Genomic DNA, 26,525 nt, shown 5'->3' on the forward strand with positions numbered 1-26,525 from the left:
ATGCCTGCGGGAGCTCAAGCGGAGCCACGGGAAGAGGGGATCCTCCGCAGTCATGCCTGCGGCAGGTCCGCTCGTCCCGGAGCTCCGGTGGACCTCCCGCAGGCATGACTGCGGAAGGTCCGCCGGAGCCAAATGCCGCCCTGCCGGGACAATGCCGCCCCACGCGCCTGCTTGGAGCGCTGGGGTCTGGAGCTGGCCCTGCCTTGGGGGGCTGCGAGCAGGTTTCAGGGGGGCCATCAAGCAGGGCCAGTGTTAGACTCGCCGGGGCCAAGGGCAGAAAGCTGAAACCCCACTGCATGGAGGGCGGGGCTGACACCTGGGGCTGAAGCAGGAGCCTGGGCAACTTAGCTTTGCAGTGCCCCCTGTGCCATTGGGCCCCGGGCAATTGCCCTGCTTACTACCAGCTAACACCGGCCCAGGCTTTTATATGCAGAAAAACAATTGTTGTGGCATAGGTGAGCCGTGGAGTTTTTATGGCATATCGGGGGAGCCTCAGAAAGAAAAAGGTTGACAACCTCAGGTATAGTCGGTAACAGCTAATTATAATATATGTGCAATATTACATACAACCCCCCCCCATTGAAAGAATTATATTCAGGCTACAAAGTCAAGCACTCAAAAGTTAAAAAATGCCAGAATTTAAGGTATTTCAGGTTACCTGTGCAATCTTAACTCCGCCCCCTTGCGCATCTGCATTATGATACGCTCTTTAATTACATGATCCCATACTATTTTTTCCGCAAGACCCCAGCTCATTCAGTGCACAAGATGGGTGATGCTCTGAGAATGGTACAGCTATTCAATATTACTTTTATCCTCATTGTTCAATGTGCAGCCCCTGCCTTATTCACTGCACGCCCTTCTAAACTTACACTGAATAGGGAATTATTAGTTTAGCTTTCCTTTGGGGCTCATCACAGCAGTATCTAAGCCTAACAAATATTAATTGCAAGGCAGAGAGGTTTCAGAGTGGTAGCCGTGTTAGTCTGTATCAGCAAAAAGAATGAGGAGGGTTTCCACAGCTTGGAAACTGAGACACAAAGCGATTAAGGACATTTGCAAAAAAAAGTCTGCTGATTTTTGAGTGCCTCAGTGATTGTTCTGAAAGAGAGAAGTTTGGAAATGAAGCATATTTAGTAATAAGTATGATTTTAAATTTCACCCCCAGTGATTTCTTTCTCTGTTTCTCCACTAAGTGCCTTGCAGCTATGCCATGGGGTTTTGTAGGAGAAACAGGGTTTTGGACATCTCTGCTCTGTTTTTACCCCTGGAATGCATGCAGAAGTATGCGCACATTAGCAGCTCAGCCAGAAGAATGAACTGTTAAGAGACAATTAGTGTAAGAGTTAATTAGTGTAAGGGAGAGAATAAATTAGCATGCCCTGCAGCTGGCTCCCTTTAACTATATGGTACTTAATGATGATTGACAAATACGGAAGTCTGATGCCCCCAGTGGTTGTAACTAATAGCTAAGACAAAGGCTGTCACTAATTAAGGCCTGGTTTTCAGAAGTGCTCAGCACTAACTCACCGCTCTGAGCACAGTTAAGGGATGCGCAGGATCTCTGGAAATTAGGCCCTAAGAGAGAGGGCTGAACACATGGAAAGGGGACAGGGAATAAGTGAGAGCACAAGGCAGAGCAGAAGAGACATCAAAGCCTAGCTCAGGGTGTTTGGGTCTCCATGTGGACGTACTGCTGTGCCCAAAGCCCAGCTCCTCTGCTTATGGGTCCCTTGGACAGTTGTGTACTTCCCTTGTGTCTACAGAGCAGGGAAGGCCTCAGTGGCCCAGAGGGGCTCAATCACAACTCCACTATAAAGAGGCTTGGCTTTCAAGGCCCCTCGGGGAGGGGAGAGAAGGGACCTTTCAGGAGAAGGAGCCGGCACAGGACACTGTAAGTGGCCAGGCACGGGGCAGGTTGGGTTTAGCAGACCCGACTGATTTACAGATGGCTGGCTTGCTTTGGTGGAGTGGGAGACGGCGTAGATCAAGCTGGGGAAGCCTTGTTATTTCTTAGGTCAAACATGAAGGGAGCTTGTTAAATTGAGGGTTCTGGGACTCCATGGGGGTGACCCACTGAAAACAGCAAGGGGAGAAGAAAAGCAGATTCCCTTTGGGACTCAGGCTTTGGCTACACTTGCATTTCAAAGCGCTGCCGCGGCAGCGCTTTGAAGCGCTAAATGTAGTCAAAGCGCCAGCGCTGGGAGAAAACTCTCCCAGCGCTGTCCGTACTCCACCTCCCTGTGGGGAATAACGGACAGCGCTGGGAGCGCGGCTCCCAGCGCTGGGGCTTTGACTACACTGGCGCTTTGTAGCGCCGCAATTTGCAGCGCTGCAGAGGGTGTGTTTTCACACCCTGCTGCAGCGCTGCAAATTTGTAAGTGTAGCCAAGCCCTCAGAGTTAAAGACTCTCCAGCTGGATAGTCACTGGGCCAGAGACTGAGCATGAGAATGACTCCATAGCCTGATGGGTAGGGCACTCCCCTCAGGTATAGGAGACACACGACACAGGCCTCCCGCTCCAATGGCTATTTAATTGTTTAGACACGGTGGAGCAGCTTCAAGAGGAGAGAGTGAGGAAGCCCTCACATTGGAATACCCTATCGCTCAGTGATAGGGCACTCACGTGAGAGGTGACAGAGCCTGGTTCGAATCCCTTCTCTCTCGGCAGAGGGAAGAATTAAAGCCAGGTCTCCTCCACCCCTCGTTTCTTTTTGCGTTTGTCCAAATGTACGAAAGTGGAAATGTCTCAACTCCAGAGGTTTGGGTTTTGTGACGCTGCAACATTCCAATTCCGGTTGAGCGGCAATTTTGTTTTGACTTCTCGCTTCGCCGGAATATTTCATAAAACACTGGTTTTGGTTTGACCCCAAATGATTTGTTATTTTTCTAAACTGCCAGCGAAACAAGAAATTCCTTCTTCACCCAGCACCTATCACAACTCCCAATCAAAATGCCCACGAAGCGTAACCCCTGCTAGCACTATGTGGCTGTGCCACCCTCTAATAGCTGGTCCATGTAACTTAAGAGCCTACTCCACACTGTCAGGAACTCAGCCAGAGGCTGTGGGTGCATTACAGGAGTGGGTGAGTGAGGTCTGTGGCTTGCAATGTCCCAGAGGTCAGAGTAGATGAGCTTGGTGGTCCTTTCTGGCCTTCAAGTCTATGAGCTAGCTGCTAAGGGAGGGACTTGTTCAGCTCAAGCATTAGCAGCTTGCATTCTGGGGACTGAAGGTGCCAGGTTCAACCTCCTCCCCAACAGCGAGAAAGGCGCTGATTATGCAACAGGGAACACCATGGTTACACATGGAAAGGGAGGTGAGTTCAGCCCAGGTGTGTCAGCTGACGTGGTTTCTAAGAGACAGTAGGGCTTTAAGACGCTGCTCTGGCTGTACAACCCAGAGCTAATCCTCACCCAGTGAGCCCCAGCCCACTCCAGAGACATCTTTCTCCAGACCACCCAGACTCCCGCTAGGGCTCTGGTGGCAAAGTCCCAAAAAGCAGCCTGAGAGTCTGGTGCTGGAGTCCAAACACACGCAAACAGCCTTGACTCCTCCCTCCTGGCATCCAGGCCCCCTCCAGAGATCTGATTTGGCCGCTAGAGGCAAGAGGAAAGGAGAGGTGACGCCCCCAGCCTCCCAGGGGCCGCAGCTATCCCCATGGTGCAGGGAGAGACAGGGTGGAGAAGCATGCTCTGCTCATACTCCTACGCTCTGTCTAGACAGGAGCAGCCTGGGCCCATTCTTAGACTTCAAAATGCTGCCCCAAAGCCACTCGCTCTCCCTCGGGGATGCCAGGCAGTCCCTGCAATGGGATAGTGTGACCCCTCCTCAGCCTTGAAGGGCCAGTATGCCCCATGCCAAGCCCTCTTGGATGTTCATCTCCAAGTGAAGACATGCCCCTCATTCCCCCACATCCTGGATCAGTTCAGCGGCAGGTCAAGGGTGTCTTGGCGTAGGACGGAACTCATGCTTTGGGCTCTTTCCCCCATGGGAACGGCTGGGATCCCCTCAGAATCCAGCCTCCAGGTCAGCACCGCCCTGGACCAGTTTCCCCTCTTGGCGGAGCTATTAGCTGTGCTAACCTGGGGATAAAACTATATCCCATGCCAATGCCACCGGCCGAGAAGAGCAATCCGGGGCGGGCGGGGAAAGGGGACTGCTTTTCCAATACAATATAAAATACCAGGCTCTTCTACCTTAAATACATAATGGATATTTCTTCTCTCGGAGCATTTCAGGGCAATAAAAGCAACAGTGTCCAACAAGGTATTCTGCAGCATACACGGTCCAAAACTGGCTTCCTCTGGGATGTCTTGAGTGGTATGGACAGTTGCAAACACATCTGGGAAATGATGATGCAGGAGCTTGTTGTCACTCGTCCAGAGGAGTTTAGGCAAAGATGTCAGTTCCATCCTCAACCTGCAACAAAGCAAGGAATCACTTACACTGGGGATAGGAAGTTGAGGGGGTGGGGGATAAATCTGATCATGATTTATACCACAAAGGCTGTAAGGAATTGGAATTGAATTATAACCGGATGGGAGCTTTAAAGCTACTGGGGACCAACACATTGGCATTGGTGGAGTTGGCTGGCACATGGGAGCTTGTGGCGTTATTGATGTCCAGCCCAGAAGGAGACAAGCTATTCCGCACTAAAGCAGCAATCTTAATCTTGTGAATAAATCAGTCAGTCTTTTCCAGGGCACTCAGTCAGCTGCTCCCACGGCCCAGTAGCTCCCACGATGCTGACCGCTTATACCCAGGATCATGAAGCTTTGGGCACAGTAGGGAAAATCTCCAGTTGATGAAAACAAAGCCAAACTAGTCCACTCTAATCTCAGTCCTGTCTATTACAGGATCACAGGCTGCCGGACTTTCTCAAGACACAGTCATTGTCCACTTCAGCCCCAAAATGGAAATGCTGAGATTGTTCCAAATGCTTGTGGCTTTTCTTCATCAACTGAAGATTTCTCCCACTGTGCGTGCTGCCTTTTATGTCTTGTTTGTACTTTGTAGGGTGTGAGCCCCGGTGTCCTGGCCAGATTCCAGCTGGGGAAATTACAGTCCACTACGTAAAATGCCCCTTTCTTTCCTGGCCTGCTTTGTTGAGCCTTGATGCTGTGTGCTGTTAAATGGCTGCCATGCTGCACCCCTGAGGTGGCTGCATTTCAATTGACATTAGATTAGCTAGTAAATAAAGTGATTTGAGATCCTTCTCGGTTAGGGTGAAAGGCACAGTGTAAATTAGAGGTAGAGAAGCAGCAGTGGGTTCTGGTTTGGCAGAACCTCCTCAATCCAGGTTTGGGTTTTGCAGAACCAAACTAAGGATGGTTTGGATCCAAATTGCATTCAATCTGAACACTGAGAATCCATGAGGGTTGGATAAAAGGGTCATTTTTGTCCCATTTTAATATCAATATCATTTGTGACAGTTATGAAGGCCCGGGCAGACTGTGACTCCTCTACCTGTGTCCTGACATGGCGATCTCAGACATTGCTAACAATATAGCCGGGGCAGTATGTTCTGGCAGTTCAGCTGGCATGAAGGTATTTGTCAGTGAATAGTGGGCAATGCTATTAAATTAATCAGAACTCAGACGCTCTCTCCAGCACCTTGGGGCCGAGCCTGGGAATTCCACACATGGTTAGGTTGCAGGATCAGGCCCTTTGCCATTTCAGGGTTCTGTGGGTTATTTATGGAGACACAGCTCCGTCAAGCTCCCACTGAAGGCAGTGCAAAGATCCTCATTCACTCCAGTGAGCGCTGGATCAGGTCCATAAAGCAGAGAGACTGAAAGAGAACAGTAACAAGCCCTGAAGAGCTCTTGGCCTTAGAAATACCGAGATGGAAGGGCAGAAGAGCCAATCTAACCTCTCTCACTTTGTGCCAATGGGATTGTTTTGTTACAATGTGACTTAGAGCTTAAACTAATGGGATGTAAAGCACTCAACACACCAGAGAGTGGCACTGACCCAATTCCGGTTCTACCTCGATTTAGTCAAATCAGAACAGTTTTCTCATATAGGCAAGGTCTGCGTCCCCGTCCTGTAAAGATTTCAGTACATGCTTAATGTAATGCACTGTGAGTAAGGCTTTGCAGGATCACGGTCTAAACAGACAAGATGCTAAGACAGACAGAAGACGGGAGAGGAAACAAAGGGACAAGGCGGTAAAATGCCAAGTGCCCAAGCTCATAGGGCAGGTCAGTGGCAAGATGGGACCAGATCCTAAGTCTCCCGACCCCCAGCGCCAGAGACAACTCACAGTGGTGCATGCTGCCTCTGGCTAGGGTGACCAGATGTTCCAATTTTATAGGGACATTCCTGATACTCTGGGCTTTGTCTTATATAGGCACCTATTACCCCCCACCCCCATCCTGATTTTTCACACTTCCTGTCTGGTCACCCTACCTCTGGCTGCATTACACTCCTCACGGCTGGTGGTGGAACTAGACAGGGTAGTTGTGCTTTCCGTTAATCAGTTTCACTTCCTGGCTCTCAAGTACTATCCTGTGCCCAGTGCTGCTATGTTTGTGTGACACCACCACTGGGATACTATATAGCTATAGTATTTCTTTAAACACTGTTTTCATTTAAATGTGTGGGAGGACGGGGTTTACTTAATGAAAACATTCTGTTCCCATTCGTTTTTATAAAGCACTTCAAAAGAAAACAACAGAGCATAAAGATGTTGGCCTAAATTACTAAAAAAAAAAATCTATAGGAATAAATTATGAGCCATGGCCCGGATCCTTTGTCTAGGAAGGTTACTACTCTAGGGTGACCAGACAGCAAGTGTGAAAAATCAGGAGGGGGGGGGGGGAGGAAGAGAAGCCTATATAAGAAAAAGACCCAAAAATCAGGACTGTCCCTATAAAATCGGGATATCTGGTCACCCTATACTACTCCCTTAGCAAAGCAGGTAAATGCCATAAACTGGGAATGGTGTTGTCTTCCTGGTATTATTCTCGGGGCGGCTCTAGGCATCAACTAAACAAGCAGGTGCCTAGGGTGGCAAAATATATGGGGCGGCATAATGCTGGGGCCCCAGCTCATACCTGAAGTGGCGTCCCGGGCTGGATCCTGACTGCCCCGGAGGGCGGTAACCAGCCTGTTGTTCTGCCGCCGGGTGCAGCAGGGCAGGGAGCCGGCTAAGTGAGGAACGTGTCCCCGCTGCTCTCCCGTGGGCAGCGGCCACCCCCGACCCCTCAGGCGGGAGCCGGTAGCGCAGCCCTGCCCCAGCTGCAGAGGACAGGCCGCTCCTCCTCGGCTTGTCCCTGCCACTCTCCCGCAGTCAGCGGCCACCCCCCACCCCCCAGGCAGGAGCTGGTAGTGCAGCCCTGCTCTGGCTGCAGAGGACGGGGGGAACATGGTGCCCGGGTGGGCTGCTCCTCCTCGGCTTGTCCCCGCCTCTGACTCCTCCTCCCCTCTGCACCGCCTCCTGCCAGGGGAGGGGAGAGGGGAGCAGAGCGGCAGCCCGGGCTGAGCCCAGCTCGTGCCAGGGCCAAGGCGAAGACCAAGGATGAGCGGGGCTGGGATCCAGCAGCAGCCCCAACCTCTGGCCCTGGGAGCGGTGGTGACAGGAGCTGAATCCACCTCGGGCCAGATCCGCAGCAAGGTAAGAGTTGGGCCAGGCAGGAGAGTTTTGTTAAAATTAAATGTTAAAATTACACTAGTAGGAAATTGTTTTATTTCACTAACTACAAATTCTCTGTTTTCATTTTTTTAAAAATTTTAAACAGTCAAAACAAAACTGCAAAGTGCAAACGTGTAAAAGCCAAAAAAAATAAAACCCAGGGGTGGGGGAGCCAAAATTTTTTTTGCTTGGGACAGCAAAAAACCTAGAGCCGGCCCTGATTATTCTATCTACCTACCTAAGTTCCTAGAAAACAGCTCCCCTCCCTGGGACTCGCCGGACCAGCGAACTGGCCTGACTAATACAGTGTTGTTTCCCTTGCATCGCAGATAGCAGAGTAACCCCCTACTGAGGAGTAGTGGCATTCCACGGTGGAGGAATGTCACAGGCTGACTAGTCCTTTAAGGCAAGAGATGCTCAGCCTGGCCCATGGCCTAGCAGCTACCCCCCCACCCCCACCCCCAGCTGATGGTAATGTGGCAACTGAATGATAATTAGTGAGCCCAGGTGTGAAAGGGCAGAACCAGACTATACAAGCTGAGGGGACAACCAGCTGGGGGAGGGGTTTGTAGAGAAGACAGGAGGACTCACAGGGTGTATGTAAATGGGAGCTTTGACAGGGCCTAAACAGAAGGACCCACAGAGTACAGGTTTGGCTCCTGTGCAGGAAGCCCTGGGTGAGGGCCTGCAAGGAGCAGGGGGATCCCCAGTGGGAGAGTGTCAGTGAGGGAAGAAGCAATGAGGGAGAGCTCTGCAGGAGTAGGTCAGGCTCCTGTGGGAGAGGCCCTGACATAGGGTCAGTAACAGCACCTCAGTGGAGCCTGGATGGGGTGCGGGGGAGAGTTACTAGCTGGATGTTTACCTTGGACTTTCAGTTTGATTTTCCTTACCCTGGAAGGGAACTGAGCTTTGTGTGGCTTGGCTGGAGGGCTGAGCCACTGAAGACCTGGTGAGATGCAGGAGGCCCTGGAGACAAGGACCCCTTGAAGCATCGCACACTGACACTAGGGGTGCTGAGTACACTATCTTACAAGGAAGAACCACTGAAGCTGGGTCTATTTGAAGTGTAACTTTCTTCACACACACACACACACACACACACACACACACACACACACACACACGTCCTGGGACAGAGGTGGTTGCAAACTGCACCCAGACAATCCCCACTTCTGGAAATCTCAGCCCATGCACCAATGCCTAGTTCCCAAGAAGCTTCTCTGTCCTGAGAATTGCCTCCAAATATGGCAGCTAGAGCAAAGTGTAAACTGTCTGCTACCCGCCACTTCTCTTTGCTTAACTTTTCTTCAAGGACTGCATCACAAAACCAACAACCTGCAAGCCTGTCTGCCAAAGACTGAAAACTTGCTCACGTGCTAAGAAAGAGAGCATGTGAGGCTATGTGTAACAGTGCCATCTGGTGATGTCTGCCATAATATATTCTCCCAAAACCTGTGCATATCTGGAGTGCTCCACAGAGGCACAAGTCAGTCACATGAAGGCTCAAGGCCTTAGCAGTGCTGCCCAGCCTCCTCTTTGACCCTCCACCGGCAGCCATGCTACTGGGGCACCCCACTGAGTAATGCCCTCAGAGTACCCCCAAAAAGGGCCTTTCCAAACTGCATAGGGAAAGTGGGGGTGCTAATACTGACAGCTCCTGTGTGTGTGTGTGTGTGTGTGTGGTGATCCAACTTCTGCCACAGGCCCAGCCCACCACCTCCCCTCCAACAGATCTCAACCAACCACAGAGGGTTTCCAGTGGTTTTGGGTCAGGGGAGGGAACTATGTCACAGAGAGCATGATCCTTACTTCTGTGCCCACTGCCTGGCAGAACCTGCTGGCTGCCTCCCAATCATCTCTGGCCATGGAGACGCAGGGAAGATCTGGCTCCTTGTTAAAGGAATTGCATTGTCACACACACAGCTATAGGGAAGGTTGCTGTAGTGCTCTCCTGTTACAGAAGACAGAGTCATACCGGGAAGTAACACTGCACTCTCTCTGCGTGAGGGATCATCAGGGAATGGGGATTGATTGGGAATCTCAGCTAGTATCTCATTAGACCATTTTCGTGCTATCTCACCTCTAGCATCTCTCCAGTGCAACACGTCAGCTTTGTTTGCTTGTTGCTCAGTGACTGAAATATCCAAAGGTCAGTGGCAGACAAAATCCCCATATCCTGCAGGAGTGGATGCCAAAGCCTGTGAGTGACAGCTATGGCTGTATTCATACACTGTACAGAAAAGATGATTATGTGAAAAATGGGAAGGGTACTGTCTGCATATAGGAAATAGGCTTGTTGTGGTAAGTCTTGTACTGCCTGCTGGTGCTGAAAGCATCCAGCAAGTGAAACTGTTAAGAAGTTGAATAATTGATTAAATGCACCACCTAGTGTTTTGTCTCAGCATAACACCACACTCTGAGAGAGTCACAGCAGGGCAACCTTCTAGTTTCTGTAGTATAAAGGTTCTTATCCTGCCCTCATCACCATGGTATCTGAGGCCCAGATCCACAAGGGTGGGTAGATCCACGAATCTGGGGAAGATAGGTGCCCTTCCACCTAACTGATTTGTAGGACATGATCCTGTGGGTGGCCTCTGAGACATACCCACTGGATCCGACCTGCAGAGAAGATAGATGTTCCTCCACCTATCTTCTCCTGTTTCATGGATTGCTCTGGGGCTTAGGCAGGAGATGGGCATCCGGGCGCCTACAGGGAGCCAGCAGCATGCAGCCCAGGGGCAGGAATTTAGGCACCCAGGAAACTCTTATCCTGAAAATGCAGGCACCGAATGAGTTTAGGCACCTACAGAGGTGAGAGTTTAGGTGAGAGTTTTGTGCATTGCAGTGATGCTTAAATTGGGACTTGGGTGCCTACGTACCTTTGTGGATCTGGGCTGGACCTCCTCCTAGTAGTGCATTAAACAACTTGTCTAACATCTGTCCCATGTGGTTTGTTCTCTCTCATCTTCTCCCTGCAGGGAGAATTGTGTGTGCAGTGGGGTGGCTTATTGGGGTTGGGTTTTGGTTTGTGGGGAGAGGGTATTTTAAATGTCTGTGTGGCTTTGGGTTTATGTGAGAGAACGCGTGTGGAAGATGTACACCTGGCACTTGTTGCAGAAGGTGGGGAGATCTGGGATGGTCCTTCATTTCTGGGAGAGTCCATTCCGCAGTCTGGGACTGGCCCCTGAGAAGGCTCTGTCTCCTGCCCAGGCGAGCTTTACTCTTGTGGTAGAAAGTTCCACTGTGCCTGAGGAGCAGCATTATCAACCATGAACTTATGCCAGGGCTATAGACTTTTAGAGACCTGGTAGGCCTTGAAGATAAGGACCAAGACCTTGAACTTGACTTGATAGTGAGAGACTGTCTCCTCCTTGACCTTTAGATCCCCCTCCCCTTGAGAGATAAAGGAGCCTCTGCAGAGGAATTAGAGAGAGAAAAGAGGGCTAGAGGAATAGTGTTGAGTGATGGAGAGGAGCCAGACCTCTATGGAAGCTTATCAGGCATCTTGGACAGGAGGTGGGGCAGGGTTTATCTGGTGGGAGAATGGAGGTGAATAGAAGGACAAAGTTACACTTTAATTAAAAACTGGCTTTTATTTCTAAACCAAATTTTTTTTTGCAAAAAAAGTGTAGCTATTACTGAAACTTTTTGGTGGCATTTTTCATAAGTTAAAAAACTGTTAGTGCCATTTGTCATGTACAGAAAGCCACATTTTGCTTTCTGATAACCCTTCCAAATCAACATTTGTGTCGGGTTTTTTTTTTAAAACACACACAAAAATTCATGAAATTCCCAAATTGCGGTCATTTCAAGCCCTGTGAAACACAAATAACTTCAATATGTTTCATAAACTTTTGTTTCCATTATCTGAGCAGCTCTAGCATTGAAGGGGAGAGGAGGAAGAGGGTTAGGGTGGAAGACACTGAAGCATAGAGAAAGAAGGACAGAACTCCATCCTGGTTGAAAGAAACTAAGCCTTGAGTCAATTCTGCCTCAACTAGCCCAGTGCCACCCCAGTGATGCGACAGAATAACTGTCCTTGGCGTACGAACACTGGACTGCTCAGGACCTAATCAGCCCAACACTTGCTGTTCTCCCACCATTCCTTGCAAGTCCAAAAAAATACAAACTAAGGACAGGATGTCTGCAAGGTCAGAACTGACTGCTGTCATGTAGAGATCTGCTAAATTCTCCAGAGGGGTTTTCAGCAGGTATGTGACTAGTCAGAGTGTGATGATCTAATACAAAAAAGCTGCAGACTAAGAGATGCAATGCAATGTGACAGCTTAACGTTGCAAATACACACCAAACCTCATTTTGCATGCACACCAGAAAGAAAGGAGCCTAACAGTAACATGGTAGAACAAAGTTCATTGTTAGGATTGGGCCAAAATACAGAGCTGAAATATAAATGCCTTTGAATCTAACCTTCCACCAAAATTAAATTCCTGGATCTGAACCTACCTCTGTGGGTCTGATTTGAGTTTGGATCCAAAGCCAAAGGGGACACCTGATCTTGCAAAATTTCCAACATTCAAGTTAACAGAATTTTCTTAGAACAGCTCATGATCTTGCAATAATCTCAAACCTCAACCTCAGCCTGGAACTGAATCAACCCCAAATTCTGAACCAGCCTAAACCTCATTTGGGTCCTGATCCAAACCTGATGTCCTCAGCAATAGAGTCAATACTGATTGAGTAAAGCCACCATCATTATTAATTGAGCACTTTGCATGGGGCCATAATTAGTGAAAGAGAAGCCCTATTCAGACACCTAACTTCTCTTGAAAACCAAAGTAGGTGTATTGTTCAGACAGTACAGTCATGAGCACAGGAAAGAGAGAGATCTTGTTCTCCATGGCTTTGTCTAATCTAGCCTTAGCTGACTCAAATGCTGGGACCACCACCACATTCTTTACATGGGAGCTATTTCCTGATACTGAACCATCCCTTCCCTTTGCTCACTACTATCCCATTATTGCCAGATACACCCCGTTAGAATATACTGAACTATTCCTCTCTCGCTTACTGGCACTTACACCAGTCAAATACTTGCTGATGATTATCAGTGTCTATCTTACTCTGTTTGCCCAAGGTAAACACATCTCCTTCTCATCATTAGTTTCTCAGAAGCCAAAGCTTCCAGCCCTTAAATCAGTCTGCTTGCCCTTCTGTGAAGTCCCTCTGGGACAGAAGGGCCTACAGCTGCACACAGTTTTTTCTGACTATTCTCAGACCTAGATACTGCATTGCCAGATCTATTGATAGATGGGAAGGAGTTCAGGAAAGAAGAACACAACTGAGCAGGCAGCCAGGAGCAGTGATTGATAAGGAAAGGCAATGTGGCTGGTTTAGTGAAGTGACAGCCAAGAGGTGGCATGTTAAGTCTCCAAATAGCTGAAGGCATGGACACCAAAAATGAAGGAGAATTATCTAAGGTGGTAGCCAGGGACACAAGCAGCAGCCACCAGATGAAATTGAGAGGTAAATTGTAAAATAGTATCTACCTCCTACACAGCACACTTCATCAATAGAGCTCAAAGCACTTTACAAAGAAGGTCAGTATCATTATCCCCTTTAACAGATGGGGAAACTGAGGCACGGAGGGTGAAATGATTTTCCCATCACCCAGCAGGACAGTGGCAAAGCCAGGACTCAAACCCAGGTGTGTGGAGTCCCAGGGCAGTGTGCTAACCACTAGGCAACACTGCCTCCCTATGATGGGGTAGTCTGCCTAGGGATCAGCCCATCCCAGTGACAAAGCATGGCCCTTTAAGATTCTGGGAGGTTTTGATGTATCAAAGACCTAGGAAGTAAGAGGTATTGGTGGAGAGGAAGCAGTCCTAGGAATAAGTAGCTTGTAGAGAAAATCAGGTCCTGTTTCTTTAAGGTCCTGGAGCTAGGAGCCTTGCAGAGAGCTGGGAGAAGGGGGCAGGCATATACGCTCTTCCTGCCTCAGAGCATCAAAGACACCCACAGGAGATGACTTCCTGATGAACCCTCTGAGCCTGAGGACTAATTGGGGAAAGGGACCAGCCGAAGGAGAAGTTGGCTAAGGCCCTGTAGCTGGCCTGAATTATAACCCAACCCCAGGGAGGAAGGCTGGAGACTGGCGCCTCATGGAGAGGGACTGCTGGAGGCACAAGTTGACTCCTGGAGGAACAGGGGCAAGTAAACCTATCAGGGCTTTTATATGGACCTAGAGGGGCGGGAACTGGAGCAAGTAAGCAGTGAGTGAAGCTCTGTAGAAAAGCTGATAACCAGCCCCTCCCCCAGGGGACAGATGTTCTGAACTAAGCAGGTCTGGCTGGCTGGCTGGAAGGGCACAAAGGACAATGTGCCTGCAGGGCTGCAAGAGGGTGTGTTTGACTGCAGTGCCCCCACAGAGCGCCCCCTGAAGACTGAATAGCAGGACAAACTGCCTGGCCATGAGTTCTATTAAGGCCGTGGTGACGGCCCTCCCCCACTTGGGCAGTGGGGAAGGAAACTACTTTGCAAGACCCCACACAGGCCAAAGAGGCACCAGCACTAGAACCTGTTGTGCCCCCACTTCTCCTGCTGCAGGCATGAATCGCAGTCTCCCCAGCAGTCCTGACCCATGACCCTTCGATGCGGTTATGACGTTTACAGAACCTTGTGGCATGCCTCTTGCCACCTCGCCAGTGACATGTTTCCGTCCAAACGCCACCGTTGGGAATGCCCTTACCTCCTGGAGAGACCACCCCGGTGCGACCGCACTGCACCCTGCCAGCCCCTTGCCCTCTTTGTATAAGCAGCTCCCACTCCCCTGGGCTCTCCTTTCACATGGGCTTCTCCACTGGCAGGACAAAATGAATATCAATAAGGTATTAGTAACACATTAGGCTTGGATCGCCTGTTAAATGGTGGGTACTCTCCATACTATGTCACAGCTGAAAGCTCTTCATGTGGATGAGCATAGGGGCTCATAGCTTTATGGATTCCTTGTCCCCCAGAGAGTATCTGATACCCCCACATAATGTCCCTGAGTGATAGATTTTGCATCTTGATTTTGGAGTAGGCAGGCAGCTCCCAATGGCATGTGCATCTGGGGACCTCCCTGTGAATTCTTCACTAGACGGTGCATGAAATAGATAGTGCAGGACTGAGACAGCTGCTTGCTCACACCCTCAGGAGCTTTTGTTTTTCTTGTAGGTCCAGTTCTGCTACCCTCATTCACAAGACATAGTAGCCTCATTGGAATCAGTGGGGCTATAGCAGGGTAAGTGGAAGATACTCCTCAGCGAGTAAGTGTGGCAGAGGCCAGAGAGTCCCCAGAGCCTAGCTCTGGCTGTATCTACTCAGTGGAACTGCCTTTCAGCTATGCCATTTCAGTCTGCCCTGGATCTGAGGTTCCCTGAGTGTCCCAGGTGATGCTACTCTGAGCAGTCTGAGGTGATCTAGTACAGTCATGTTTGACATGGATGAAACTATACCTGGCACTCACGGAGCTAGTACTTTCCACGCAGACCACAGTGATTTACAAGGGGGTGTCACTATTGGACACACAGGAGAGTGGGGGTGCACACAGACAAAGTGGCTGGCCTGAGGTTGTACAACTAGTCAGGGTGGCAGAGTTGGGAACAGAGCCCAGGTCAAAGCACCTGACTGTGTTGCCCTGTTTCTAAGCACTTAACTGCCCTCATCACCCCAGGACCAGAGCCCCTGCACACATCAGCTGTTTGTAAATTAATAATACTGTACATTGATTTGGCATTTTTTATCATAAATCATCCCAAAGGGCTTTACAGACAAGAATGGGGGTATGTCTACACTACGAAATTAGGTCGAATTTATAGAAGTTGTTTATTTAGAAATTGTTTTTATACAGTTGATTGTGTGTGTCCTCACACAAAATGCTCTAAGTGCATTAACTCAGTGGACTGTGTCCACAGTACCGAGGCTAGCATCACCTTCCAGAGTGTTGCACTGTGGGTAGCTGTGGGTAGCTATCCCGCAGTCTCCGCCACCTATTGGAATTCTGGGTTGAGATCCCAATGCCTTATGGGGTAAAATCAGTGTCGCGGGTGGTTCTGGGTACATGTTGTCAGGCCCCCATCTCCAGGGCTGGTGCAACCATTTAGGCGACCTAGGATTTGGGGGGCGGAATTTTCTTCAGCAGCGACCACGGTGGCCGAATCTTCGGCCGCCCTGGTCGCCGCTGGCATTTAGGCAGAGGGACTGGGGCAGGGGAGTGTGAGGAGGGCCACCTGCAGCAAGTAAGGGTGGGGAGTGCAGCATGCAGGGGAACTCCCCACCCCAGCTCACCCCTGCCCCGCCTCCTCCTCGAGCACGCCATGGCTGCTTCACTTCTCCCGCCTCCCAGGCTTGCGGCGCCTAAGCCTGCTTACTTGCTCCAGTTCCCACCCTCTCTACGTCCATACAAAAGCCCTGATAGGTTTACTTGCCCCTGTTCCTCCAGGAGTCAACTTGTGCCTCCAGCAGTCCCTCTCCATGAGACACCAGAGCAATGGCAGACAATTGTTTCGCGCCTTTTTTTAGCGCAGATGCCATAGCACTGGGAACATGGAGCCTGCTCAGATCACCACGGCAATTATGAGCACTGTAAACACTTTTGGCCTTCCAGAGACAGAGACAGAGCACCACATGGAGCGGGTGTGGGTTACATTTGAAGTGTTCAGGGGGCAGGAGAAGTTGGCAGATCTCCTCTTCTGTCCTTTTCTCTCCTTCTCAAAGAAGACAAAATGTTAAGCCCAGAACTAAGACAATACTTTGGTTTGCAAGGCAAATTTCAGGCAAGGATCTCATTGAACTTTCCAGGCAATTACTTAAGACCCACTACAGCCCTATGGAATAAATCAGCATTACCACCCCATTTTACAGGTGGGGGAAACTGAGGGAATCGTGACTTGCCCAGGATTTCCCAGAGAGTCAGTGGCAGAACTGGGAATGGAATCCAAGATTTGAAACCCGACCTAGAGCTGGGAAGTCAACTGCGTGCTTCCCCCTGATTTTCGGTCCTGTGCACAGGTCAAAAGCAAACTCGCAATCTACTGGGTTTTGGTTTTGCTTGATGTTTTTTCTAATGCTAGGCTCAGTTGAGAGGGCGGGGGGAAATGATTTCATATGAAGCCCAAGAGCAATTTGTCTGTTAAGACATAGCCCTGCCACTGAAACATTTTAAAGTCATCATATTTTCTTGACTTCTCTCATAATTTAGATCCCAATCCAGGTAGGCCAGCCCCTCTCCCAAGGCAGAACACTAGTGCAGATAGTTCTTCTCTCTCTTGTAAATGTCTACACTTCCCAGTTCTTGCATTTCATTTACTCCCATTTGCTAGAATGTCTTGGGGTGGCCTGGGAATTTTTCAGGTTGTTCCCTGAGAGATGAGAGCAAACACTTGTTTTATTTTTATTTTTTTCCAGAAAAGGGAAAAAACAAAACAGTGAATTCATTTTCTAGATCCCTGACTTTCCAGTGTTTGACCTTAAGATGTCGCTACTAGCTCTTGGAAACAGCCTGACTTCCTACATTTCATTTGTGGGTTTAGTGAAATAGCAAGCTAGAGGCAATCCTAGCGGGCGCTCCCCCATCCTCCGGCCCTCATAGGACTTGACACCATGAAAAAGAGAATAAGGGCAGTTTACTCATTTATTATAGGCAGGGCTGATAGCGCCACCTATTAAGTTTGCTTGACGCTTCCCATTATAAGACCCTGTTTTCAGTTGCTTATAACTTTTTCAAACTTTAACCATTTGGGCTGAAGTTTTCCATGCCAGGTGTCTACCTCAGGCTGAATTGTTTTGGATAACTTCAGCCAAAATTGTTCCGCTGTTGCCAAAAATGAAGCTAAGGAAAAATACATTGTTTCACCTATGCTATAATCTTCTGGTTACTTTTTCTTTGAAAAGCTCTAGCATCCCTGTACTTTGGAGCAGGGACCTGATGTTTGGTAGAAGGCGACATTTGTGTCAGGGCTGGGCCTTTTGCTGTCACTGTGAATGTCTGCCCAAATTTGGCCGAGTTACAAGCCTGGGGGAGGGGGAAAATGTAGTTTTCACATGCTCAATAGACTTATTAGATTTTTAGTAGGTAAATTCCCCCAAGATTCCATCTGCACTGGGCATGCTCCAGCAGAGGGCTGCAATTGCAGTTCTAGGCTGCTGAGGGCCTTGCTGGGTCCAGGGTCATGCACCTGAACAGAGAACAGGGAGGCTGGCTCTCCTCTGCTCTTAATGACCCCTCTACTGGGCCCATGCAGTGCAGAAGAAGGAGCTGCCTAATTTGAAAGTAGATGGGACAAGAGCCAGATCTGCAGTGGGGTCAGAGTGAGTAGCATGTCTGGTGAAGACGCACAATGCCGATATGACAGGGCTCTCCCATTGGCATAATTACTCCACCTTGGCGAGAAGCAGAAGCTATGTCAGCAGGAGAGCGTCTCCCACTGACACAGCGTCAGTGTAGACAGCACGGAACTTGCGTCATTCGGGGATGGGGGGGGCTTTTTCACACCCTGAGCAATGTAAGTTAGATCGACTTAAACAGTGGTGTAGATCTGCCCTGAGTCTCACCATTCTTCTGCTGTCAGCAAATATCTGTGAAACCCATGGGCAAAATGTCCTATCCTCTGCCAGTGATGGTCCACATAAAGGATGACAACCTACTACTGCTGCCAATTACTTTGTTAGCTCATGTGACAGAGGTCTGTGTGGTGGATTGAAAGGTCTCAACCTTGCTGATGATGCATGTGGGTGTCAATATGATGCCACATTCTGTCTTTTAAGTTTGCTTTTTTAAAAACCTAGAAGATCTCTCACACACAAGTCTATGTTAAAGGTTGAGCAGTCAAACGCTGAAAAGCTAGCAAATGCCAGAATTAAAGTTGTGTATGAAACCTTAATTCAGCCCCCTTGTGCATATGCAATATGAGGCAGTCTTTAATTACATGATTATGTATGATTTTTTCCAAATTAAGGTTGTATGGGAAGTGCCAGAACGAATATTGCCTAATGTTTGAGTTCTTGGCTGTGTAACCTTGATAATGTTTTTTAAGCTTAGGTTTTGTGTATATATAGTATATAACAGGCAGTCTCTGCCCCATATAAATGAATATAATTGTCTCTTCATGTTGGGGTTTTAGTAGGCATAAATTTAAAATAGGAAGGAACAGGCTTCTGAGAGTTTGTGTTTGAATGTATATAAAACTATGAAAATCTGCCACCCGATTTTTTTGTTTTTATTATTGGATGTTAACAGTTGGCTACCCCCATTCTCTAACCACTAGTGAAACTCTTAGAGGACAATAATAGTGAAAAGAACAGGATTTGGAAAGCTGACAAAAAGGGTAAAGGTGAACTGATTGATCTAACTGGTTACTTTGTCATTGTAATAAATTAAGACTCCAAATCGCTGAAGCACTTAAGCACATGCTTAACTTGAAGCCCATAAGTAGTCACGCTGAAATTCAAATAATGGTGATCACGTGTTTAAAGTTGCTTAAAGTGCTTTGCTGAAATGTGGCTTATTAACCTGTTATAAGAAACAAGCACTGTTAGGGTCCAGATGAGCAGTGGCTGTATTAAAGAACTTATTATAAATCCCTAGAACTGGTCAGAAAATGCCAAAGATTATTGAAATGTCAGCAAAAAAGAGGGAGTGGAAAGCATATTACTAAGTTTTCCCAAACATTTATTTCTTTTTTCCATCCGGTTGTGTACAAATTTCATTGAAATTGGAGGAGGAAAACTCTCAGTTCTCTTCCTTTTTTTCAACCAGCTCTAGGAAATACCCCTGTGACCCATGATCCCAACTAATATTGGGCAAATCCAGCCACAAGTATTTAAATTTATCCTTGAGAATGAAACTTACCAGTTAACTTTGCTAATATTCACAAACACATTAATTCCCATTCATAAACAGGTGAGCAAATTTTGTTTGCAAGAAAGTGCAATGGAAAGCAACGTCATCGTGGATAAATTATTGCTCGTATATTTACACTGGCTGCATCTTCTGCAGTCATTTTGAAAACTTGATTATTCGCACTGATTCATCAGATGATTTTGATTGTTTGCAAATAATTTGTGAACAAAAAAGGGGCTTCTGTTTATAGAGTGTTGCTAGATTTGTTTCAGATACTGTCGGGGAAATGTTTATATGCAAATAACTATTTCTTAAAAGCTTGCTGGAAAAGGGAATTTCTGTCTTACAGGAAATTCTGAAATGTTGATACTTGTTTTCATCCTGAATTGAGACAAAAAACTTGAAATATCAAACTTGCATAGAATGAAAAGTTCTGAAAAAAATCTATTTAGAAATGTCTAAAATAGTGGACCTTATTAATCAAGCTAAATGTTTTGACATTTCAAAACAAAATATTTCATTTCAAAATGTCAATTAAACAAAAGAATTCATTTTGAATTTGCGTTGTTGTTGGTCCCAGGATATTGTCCTACTACAATGGTAAAGTTATTAACTGCCCACTTTTCCCTTGAATGGTCTCTTGCAACATGTGTTAAGTTAACTCCTTATGCTTAACAATCTGTTCCACCTTGTTTTTAGCTGTGACACTGGGTATGTCTACACTGCAAATAAAAACCGGAGGCTGGTCCGTGCCCGCTGACTTGGGCTGCGGGGCTGTTCATTGCAATGTAGACTTCCAAGCTGGGGCTGCAGTCTGAGCTCTGGGAACCTCCCACCTCGCAGGGTCCTAGAGCCCGGGCCTCTACATGAGCCTGAAAGTCTACACTGCAGTTAAACAGCTCAGCAGTCCAAACTCCATGAGCTTGAGTCAGCTGACACAGGCCAGCCAGAGGTGTCTAACTGCAGTGTAGACATGCCCTCTGAGTACCTTTCCCAGACCTGGAGAAGAGCTCTGTGTAGCTCGAAAGCTTGTCTCTCTCACCAACAGAAGTTGGTTCAATAAAAGATATTACCTCCTCCACTGTGTCTTTCATTTTGAATTGATATTTTGACTTAAAATGACTCTGTCAATATTGATCTGAAACAAAAAATTTCATTTAGATTAAAAATGTCATCGACATTTTCCTGTAGAAAATTTCAACTTCAACTATATCACATTTTCTGATGAGAAAAAACTTTGGTCAAATGTTTCAAACAGCTCTACTGTTCCCATTAACATTTCTGGGGAGGGGGAGAATCATGAAAACTTATTTACTGTGGATTTTATAAAAACTTTTAGCAAATCGTTAAATTTGGGTCGAAACTACTTGATCCTCAACTTTACTTGCCATGCAGTAGCACTGAAGTAAATGGGTACATATTGTGCCATCAGTTTTTAAGCATAACTCCCCATTGATATAAATTGGAATTTATGCTTAAAAACCATTGGCAGCATATGTCCCAAAGTACGTACAACCTCGCTGTCTCACCCTAATCATTCTTCTGTGTGCTCTGGACTTTCTCCAGTGCCTGGCGGTTCTTTATCAGCCGAGCCCTGCATCTGATGTTCTAAGCAAGGCCAGAAAAGCACTTTATGTAGTGGAATCTTCATTTCTTAGCCTTTGAACTTATTCCTCTATACTTAAATGTACTGGCAATACATTCCATTTTGCCACCACCCACTTAAAGGCCTGTGCCCTGGCATGTTAAATCCACAATAGAGCTAAGTGGGATTTGAGTGCTGTGTCTGTTTTTGTTGGCCCCATTGCACAGGTATGAATCCTAATCCTACCCTTAGAATCCAATCTTTCAGCCTGACCCAAATCACATTAGAGTCAATTGAAGTCTTTCCATTGACTTCAGTGGGCCTCTTTTATGTCCCCATTATGGTGAGAAGTGCCCTGATGAGCAGACAGTCATGGCAGATCCTCAGCACGGCCAGCCCAGCTGTAGTTACTGTATTGTTTGTTCGGTCCCAGACCCTCCCCTCCCCCTTCTCCCCACATGCATTTGGGGCCTAGGCATGTCCCTAGTTTGCCTATGTGATAATCCCCTCTCGGGGCAGGTGGGGAGCAAAGTGTGATTAAACCAGCCCTGCTCACGAGAACAGCCGTTCCCACGGGATTTCCACTATTCCTGTCTCCCCAGCTGCAACCACTCATCACTGACCTGGCAACTTCCCTAAAAAAGGCAGTGGAGGTAGCAGCTGGATGGTGCAGCCAGGTGAGAGGCTTTGAGTAGGGGCCCAGTTTGCACTTCAGAACCTCGGGAATGGAATGGAAACTGACTGGACAGAAATTGGCCTGTTTGGAGGAGTTGGGATCTAGCCTGGATCTCTTATTCCAGATCCAAACATCTCCAAGCCTCGGACTTTTTTAGAGCTATGATGTCATCAACGTCCAGCCCTGGAGCAACTGAGGATTGTGGACCCCCACACTTTTTAGTCTGTCTCCATTCCCCATATGCTGCAGTACACACCATACAGGCAGTTGGATTAGGATGAACCATCAGCTCTTGGCTAGATACCCAGCACAGTGACCCACAGTCAAGTGGAATCTCCCCAGGAAAGGGTCCAGGGGCTGCCACCTTGGAGCAGAGTATGGAGGTGATCTCATGGATCACTGCAAAGGAGCAATTTCATCTGCTGAATCAGATGTGGGCGACTCCCCCACTGAAGCCCAGAAGTGACGTTTCTGAGACTCAGCACCGACATGCCCCTGGGTGAACTGCCTGTGACGCTGTATAAATAGTGAACCGTGCCCATAAATTCGAAAGGCTGGGATTTGAAAAGAGCCTAAGGAGCGAGGCACCCGACTCCCATTGGCTTTCAAATGGAATTGGGCACCTAACTTCCTCTGGTTCCTTAGAAAACCCCAGGTAGAATCTTTACATGGTTTAAAAAGAGGGTCAGCCTTTTTAAAGAGTGAATTCACTGACCCAGCACAGCGTACAGAACGGTTGTCTCTTCCCCGACCGCCAACTACTGCTAGAGCTGACTGAACTATTAAATGGGAACAATTTATTCACTGGGTTTGGCCCTTTTCATTCCAAGGCCTATGCACCACCTAAGACCTCAAAATAGAGCTTAACTGGGATTTCACATTGGGTTTGTGCTGGCCCCATGCATGGGGCTGAGTGTTACCCTTCATGAATTGTCTATTAACAGATCTTGAATTTTATGAATTGGTTTGTTATTTCTAAGTGTAGGATGAAGGCTTTTTGTGCACATATTTGAGTCTCTGGTAGTTTGCAAACTATTCAAAGCAAGTATCAGAGGGGTAGCCGTGTTAGTCTGGTTCTGTAGAAGCAGCAAAGAATCCTGTGGCACCTTATAGACTAACCTTATATGCTGCAAAACGTCTGTTAGTCTATAAGGTGCCACAGGATTCTTTGCTGCTTATTCAAAGCAAGTAGTCCAGAGTATCTGAAATTCAATATTTGAGCTGTGTGCCTGGCCACCTCAGTTACCTGGTCTGGTTTCTGGTTACCCTGTTAAGCTGGGATAACCCGACCTTTATGAACACAACTGCCTGACTACATCTTTGGGGTGCTGGATCACTCGGGTAGGGGAAACAGCAGGTCTAAGAACACTGGTATACAATTTTTGAGAAGTCGTCTGCTTCAGAGATAAAATGTACTATTTATTATGTATTTTGATGTGCTGAATTCAAATATGACAATTAAAACAACTGATTGGCTACTGTTTCTAAGTTATTTAAGTTTTTACATTTTATGTCTATGTATATTGTGTAGATAGTAGAGTTTTAAGCATAAATTGTAAACCTAGGTCTTTTCATGTGTTTATGGTTGCTTTACATGATCATATTTCACCTGTCCTGTTTATGTAACACTTTAAAAATCAGCAAAAGGGTTATATAAATAAAATTTATTATGAAACAAAAGGCAAAAAACTATTATGTGCATAGTTTAGTCCTATTCAGTGTCTACTCGGCACTTCTTGGCTTGTCTCTTGTATTCATTAAATGGAGCATCTCTTGTCACTGTCCAGCAATAGTCTGCAAGCATTGATGGGCTCCATTTGCCCTGATAGCATTTCTCCATTGTTGCAATGTCCTGGTGAAATCGCTCGCCGTGCTCGTCGCTCACTGCTCCGCAGTTTGGTGGAAAAAAATCTAGATGAGAGTGCAAAAAATGTATCTTTAGTGACATGTTGCAACCAAGGCTTTTGTATGCCTTGAGGAGGTTTTCCACCAACAACCTGTAGTTGTCTGCCTTGTTGTTTCCGAGAAAATTTATTGCCACTAACTGGAAGGCTTTCCTTGCCACGCAGTGCCTGGTCAAATGCATAATCTCGAAGAAGTTCACTAATCTGAAGACCAACAAAGACACCTTCCTTTATCTTAGCTTCACTTAACCTTGGAAATTTTCCACGGAGGTACTTGAAAGCTGCTTGTGTTTTGTCAATGGCCTTGACTAAGTTCTTCATCAGACCCAGCTTGATGTGTAAGGGTGGTAACAAAATCTTCCTTGATTCAACAAGTGGTGGATGCTGAACACTTTTCCTCCCAGGCTCCAATGACTGTCGGAGTGGCCAATCTTTCTTGATGTAGTGGGAATCTCTTGCACGACTATCCCATTCGCAGAGAAAACAGCAGTACTTTGTGTATCCAGTCTGCAGACCAAGCAAGAGAGCAACAACCTTCAAATCGCCACAAAGCTGCCACTGATGTTGGTCATAGTTTATGCACCTCAAAAATTGTTTCATGTTGTCATAGGTTTCCTTCATATGGACTGCATGACCAACTGGAATTGATGGCAAAACATTGCCATTATGCAGTAAAACAGCTTTAAGACTCGTCTTCGATGAATCAGTCTCCACTCATCTGGATCGTGAACGATGTTGAGGGCTGCCATCACACCATCGATGTTGTTGCAGGCTACAAGATCACCTTCCATGAAGAAGAATGGGACAAGATCCTTTTGACGGTCACGGAACATGAAAACCCTAACATCACCTGCCAGGAGATTCCACTGCTGTAGTCTGGAGCCCAACAGCTCTGCCTTACTCTTGGGTAGTTCCAAATCCCTGACAAGGTCATTCAGTTCACCTTGTGTTATGAGGTGTGGTTCAGAGGAGGAGGATGAGAGAAAATGTGGGTCCTGTGACATTGATGGTTCAGGACCAGAAGTTTCATCCTCTTCCTCTTCCTCATCTGACTCAAGTGAGAATGATTCTGGTGCATCAGGAACCGGCAGTCCTTCTCCGTGGGGTACTGGGCGTGTAGCTGATGGAATGTTTGGATAATGCACAGTCCACTTTTTCTTCTTTGACACACCTTTCCCAACTGGAGGCACCATGCAGAAGTAACAATTGCTGGTATGATCTGTTGGCTCTCTCCAAAGCATTGGCACTGCAAAAGGCATAGATTTCCTTTTCCTGTTCAACCACTGGCGAAGATTTGTTGCACAAGTGTTGCAGCATATGTGTGAGGCCCACCTCTTGTCCTGATCTCCAATTTTGCAGCCAAAATAAAGGTGATAGGCTTTCTTAACCATAGTGGTTATACTGCGCTTTTGTGATGCAAAAGTCACTTCACCACAAACATAGCAGAAGTTATCTGCACTGTTCACACAAGTACGAGGCATCTCTGCTCACTTTGGCTAAACAGAAATGTGTCCCTTTGCAAAATCAAACACTGACAAATAAGAGAGCACAACACTGTATGATTTCTAGAGCTGATATAGGGCAATTTGTTCAGCAGAGTGATGTAAGCTTCGTTATGATTGCATCATCCATGACTTCTAGGAATAACATGATGCAATTCATATCATGTATGACGCAATACCAGCTTCAGATTGCATCATTCATTGTTTTGCCTAAAAAGCAAGTACTGTCCAAACCCAGTCATAGATTTATTCATAGATCCAGTCAAAGATGCATTTTAGTCATTTCTGGTTTAAATTCAGATCCCTTCCCTTTATGGCTGTGGCTACACTTAGCGCTTCAAAGCGCTGCCGCGGCAGCGCTTTGAAGCGCTAAGTGTAGTCAAAGCGCCAGCGCTGGGAGAGAGCTCTCCCAGCGCTGTCCGTACTCCACCTCCCTGTGGGGAATAACGGACAGCGCTGGGAGCCGCACTCCCAGCGCTGGGGCTTTGACCACACTGGCGCTTTGCAGCGCCGCAATTTGCAGCGCTGGAGAGGGTGTGTTTTCACACCCTGCTGCAGCGCTGCAAATTTGTAAGTGTAGCCAAGCCCTGAAACTCACTTGTCCTCCGCTATTCCCAAGTCAAGGGTCGTATATACTGACCCAATAGCATATCTTGAAAACTAGAGCCAATCAACAATTTTAAGCATCATTTTCGTTCTCAGTGACCCAGAATTAGTAAAGTTGGACTACATTTATTTCAGAAGCATTTTGCCTGTAGAGCAGTGGAATTGTCTGTTAGCATTTTAAATCTTTTCTGTCCCCTTTTACATGAAAAAAAAAAAACCTGGCTGAAAAAAAAATACCTGGCTGAATACATGGACCTTAGCTTTTAAAATTACAGAGTTCTCTGGCTGAGGGAGAGAAAAAGCTATAGCCTTGATTTATTCCCAGGCAGAGAAAGGGGATGGGGGGGAAGGAGAGAGAAAGTTACAGACAGTTCCTTGAGTCACTTAATTGAGAGTTGCAGGGCTCTGGCCAGCATGGTTTGAAAAGCTACATACAGCAACACAAGTCACTTTGTATACTTGCCAGCTGCACAGAGTGAATTCACTACTATGCACCACCATTATTTGTAGCTTGCGTTCTATCAGGCAGATGACTGTATGGTCCCAGGACCAGCTGCACGATTCCACACAGTGGTTTTCCTCAAACATTGACTCTCCTCTGTCTAACTGGTCCATATATATGGGTTGTACCAGGAACAAGCACAGAGCGTCTGCAGGAAAAGGACCTGTCTGCTGTTTGTGCATCCTGCCACCACCCACCCTCCTCCCCACTCTCCTTGCTACTCATGCTGAAGGAATGCTCAGTTGTTTGCATGAAAAAGATCACTGATTTTTCT

General features: G+C 47.3%; 1 protein-coding gene across 4 annotated transcripts in view; it reads right to left on the minus strand.

The window, feature by feature from the left end:
• The window catches only part of ZNF488 (zinc finger protein 488), a 38,464-nt gene that overhangs the window by 8,237 nt on the left and 3,702 nt on the right, over nt 1-26,525 (minus strand). Inside the window, exons 1-3 of one of the 4 annotated variants that reach the window (XM_039481652.1) lie at nt 12,102-12,219; nt 9,718-9,867; nt 4,198-4,420 (exon numbers count right to left, since the gene is read on the minus strand). In XM_039481652.1, the coding sequence (XP_039337586.1) occupies nt 4,198-4,413 (216 nt within the window). In that variant the 5' untranslated portion in view covers nt 4,414-4,420; nt 9,718-9,867; nt 12,102-12,219. Of the gene's footprint in view, nt 1-4,197; nt 4,421-7,059; nt 7,073-9,717; nt 9,868-12,101; nt 12,226-26,525 lie in introns of those variants that run through there. The other 3 variants (XM_039481650.1, XM_039481654.1, XM_039481651.1) reach the window with 3 other exon arrangements.

Source organism: Mauremys reevesii, linkage group 7, assembly GCF_016161935.1.
Source record: "Mauremys reevesii isolate NIE-2019 linkage group 7, ASM1616193v1, whole genome shotgun sequence".
NCBI lineage: Eukaryota > Metazoa > Chordata > Testudines > Geoemydidae > Mauremys > Mauremys reevesii.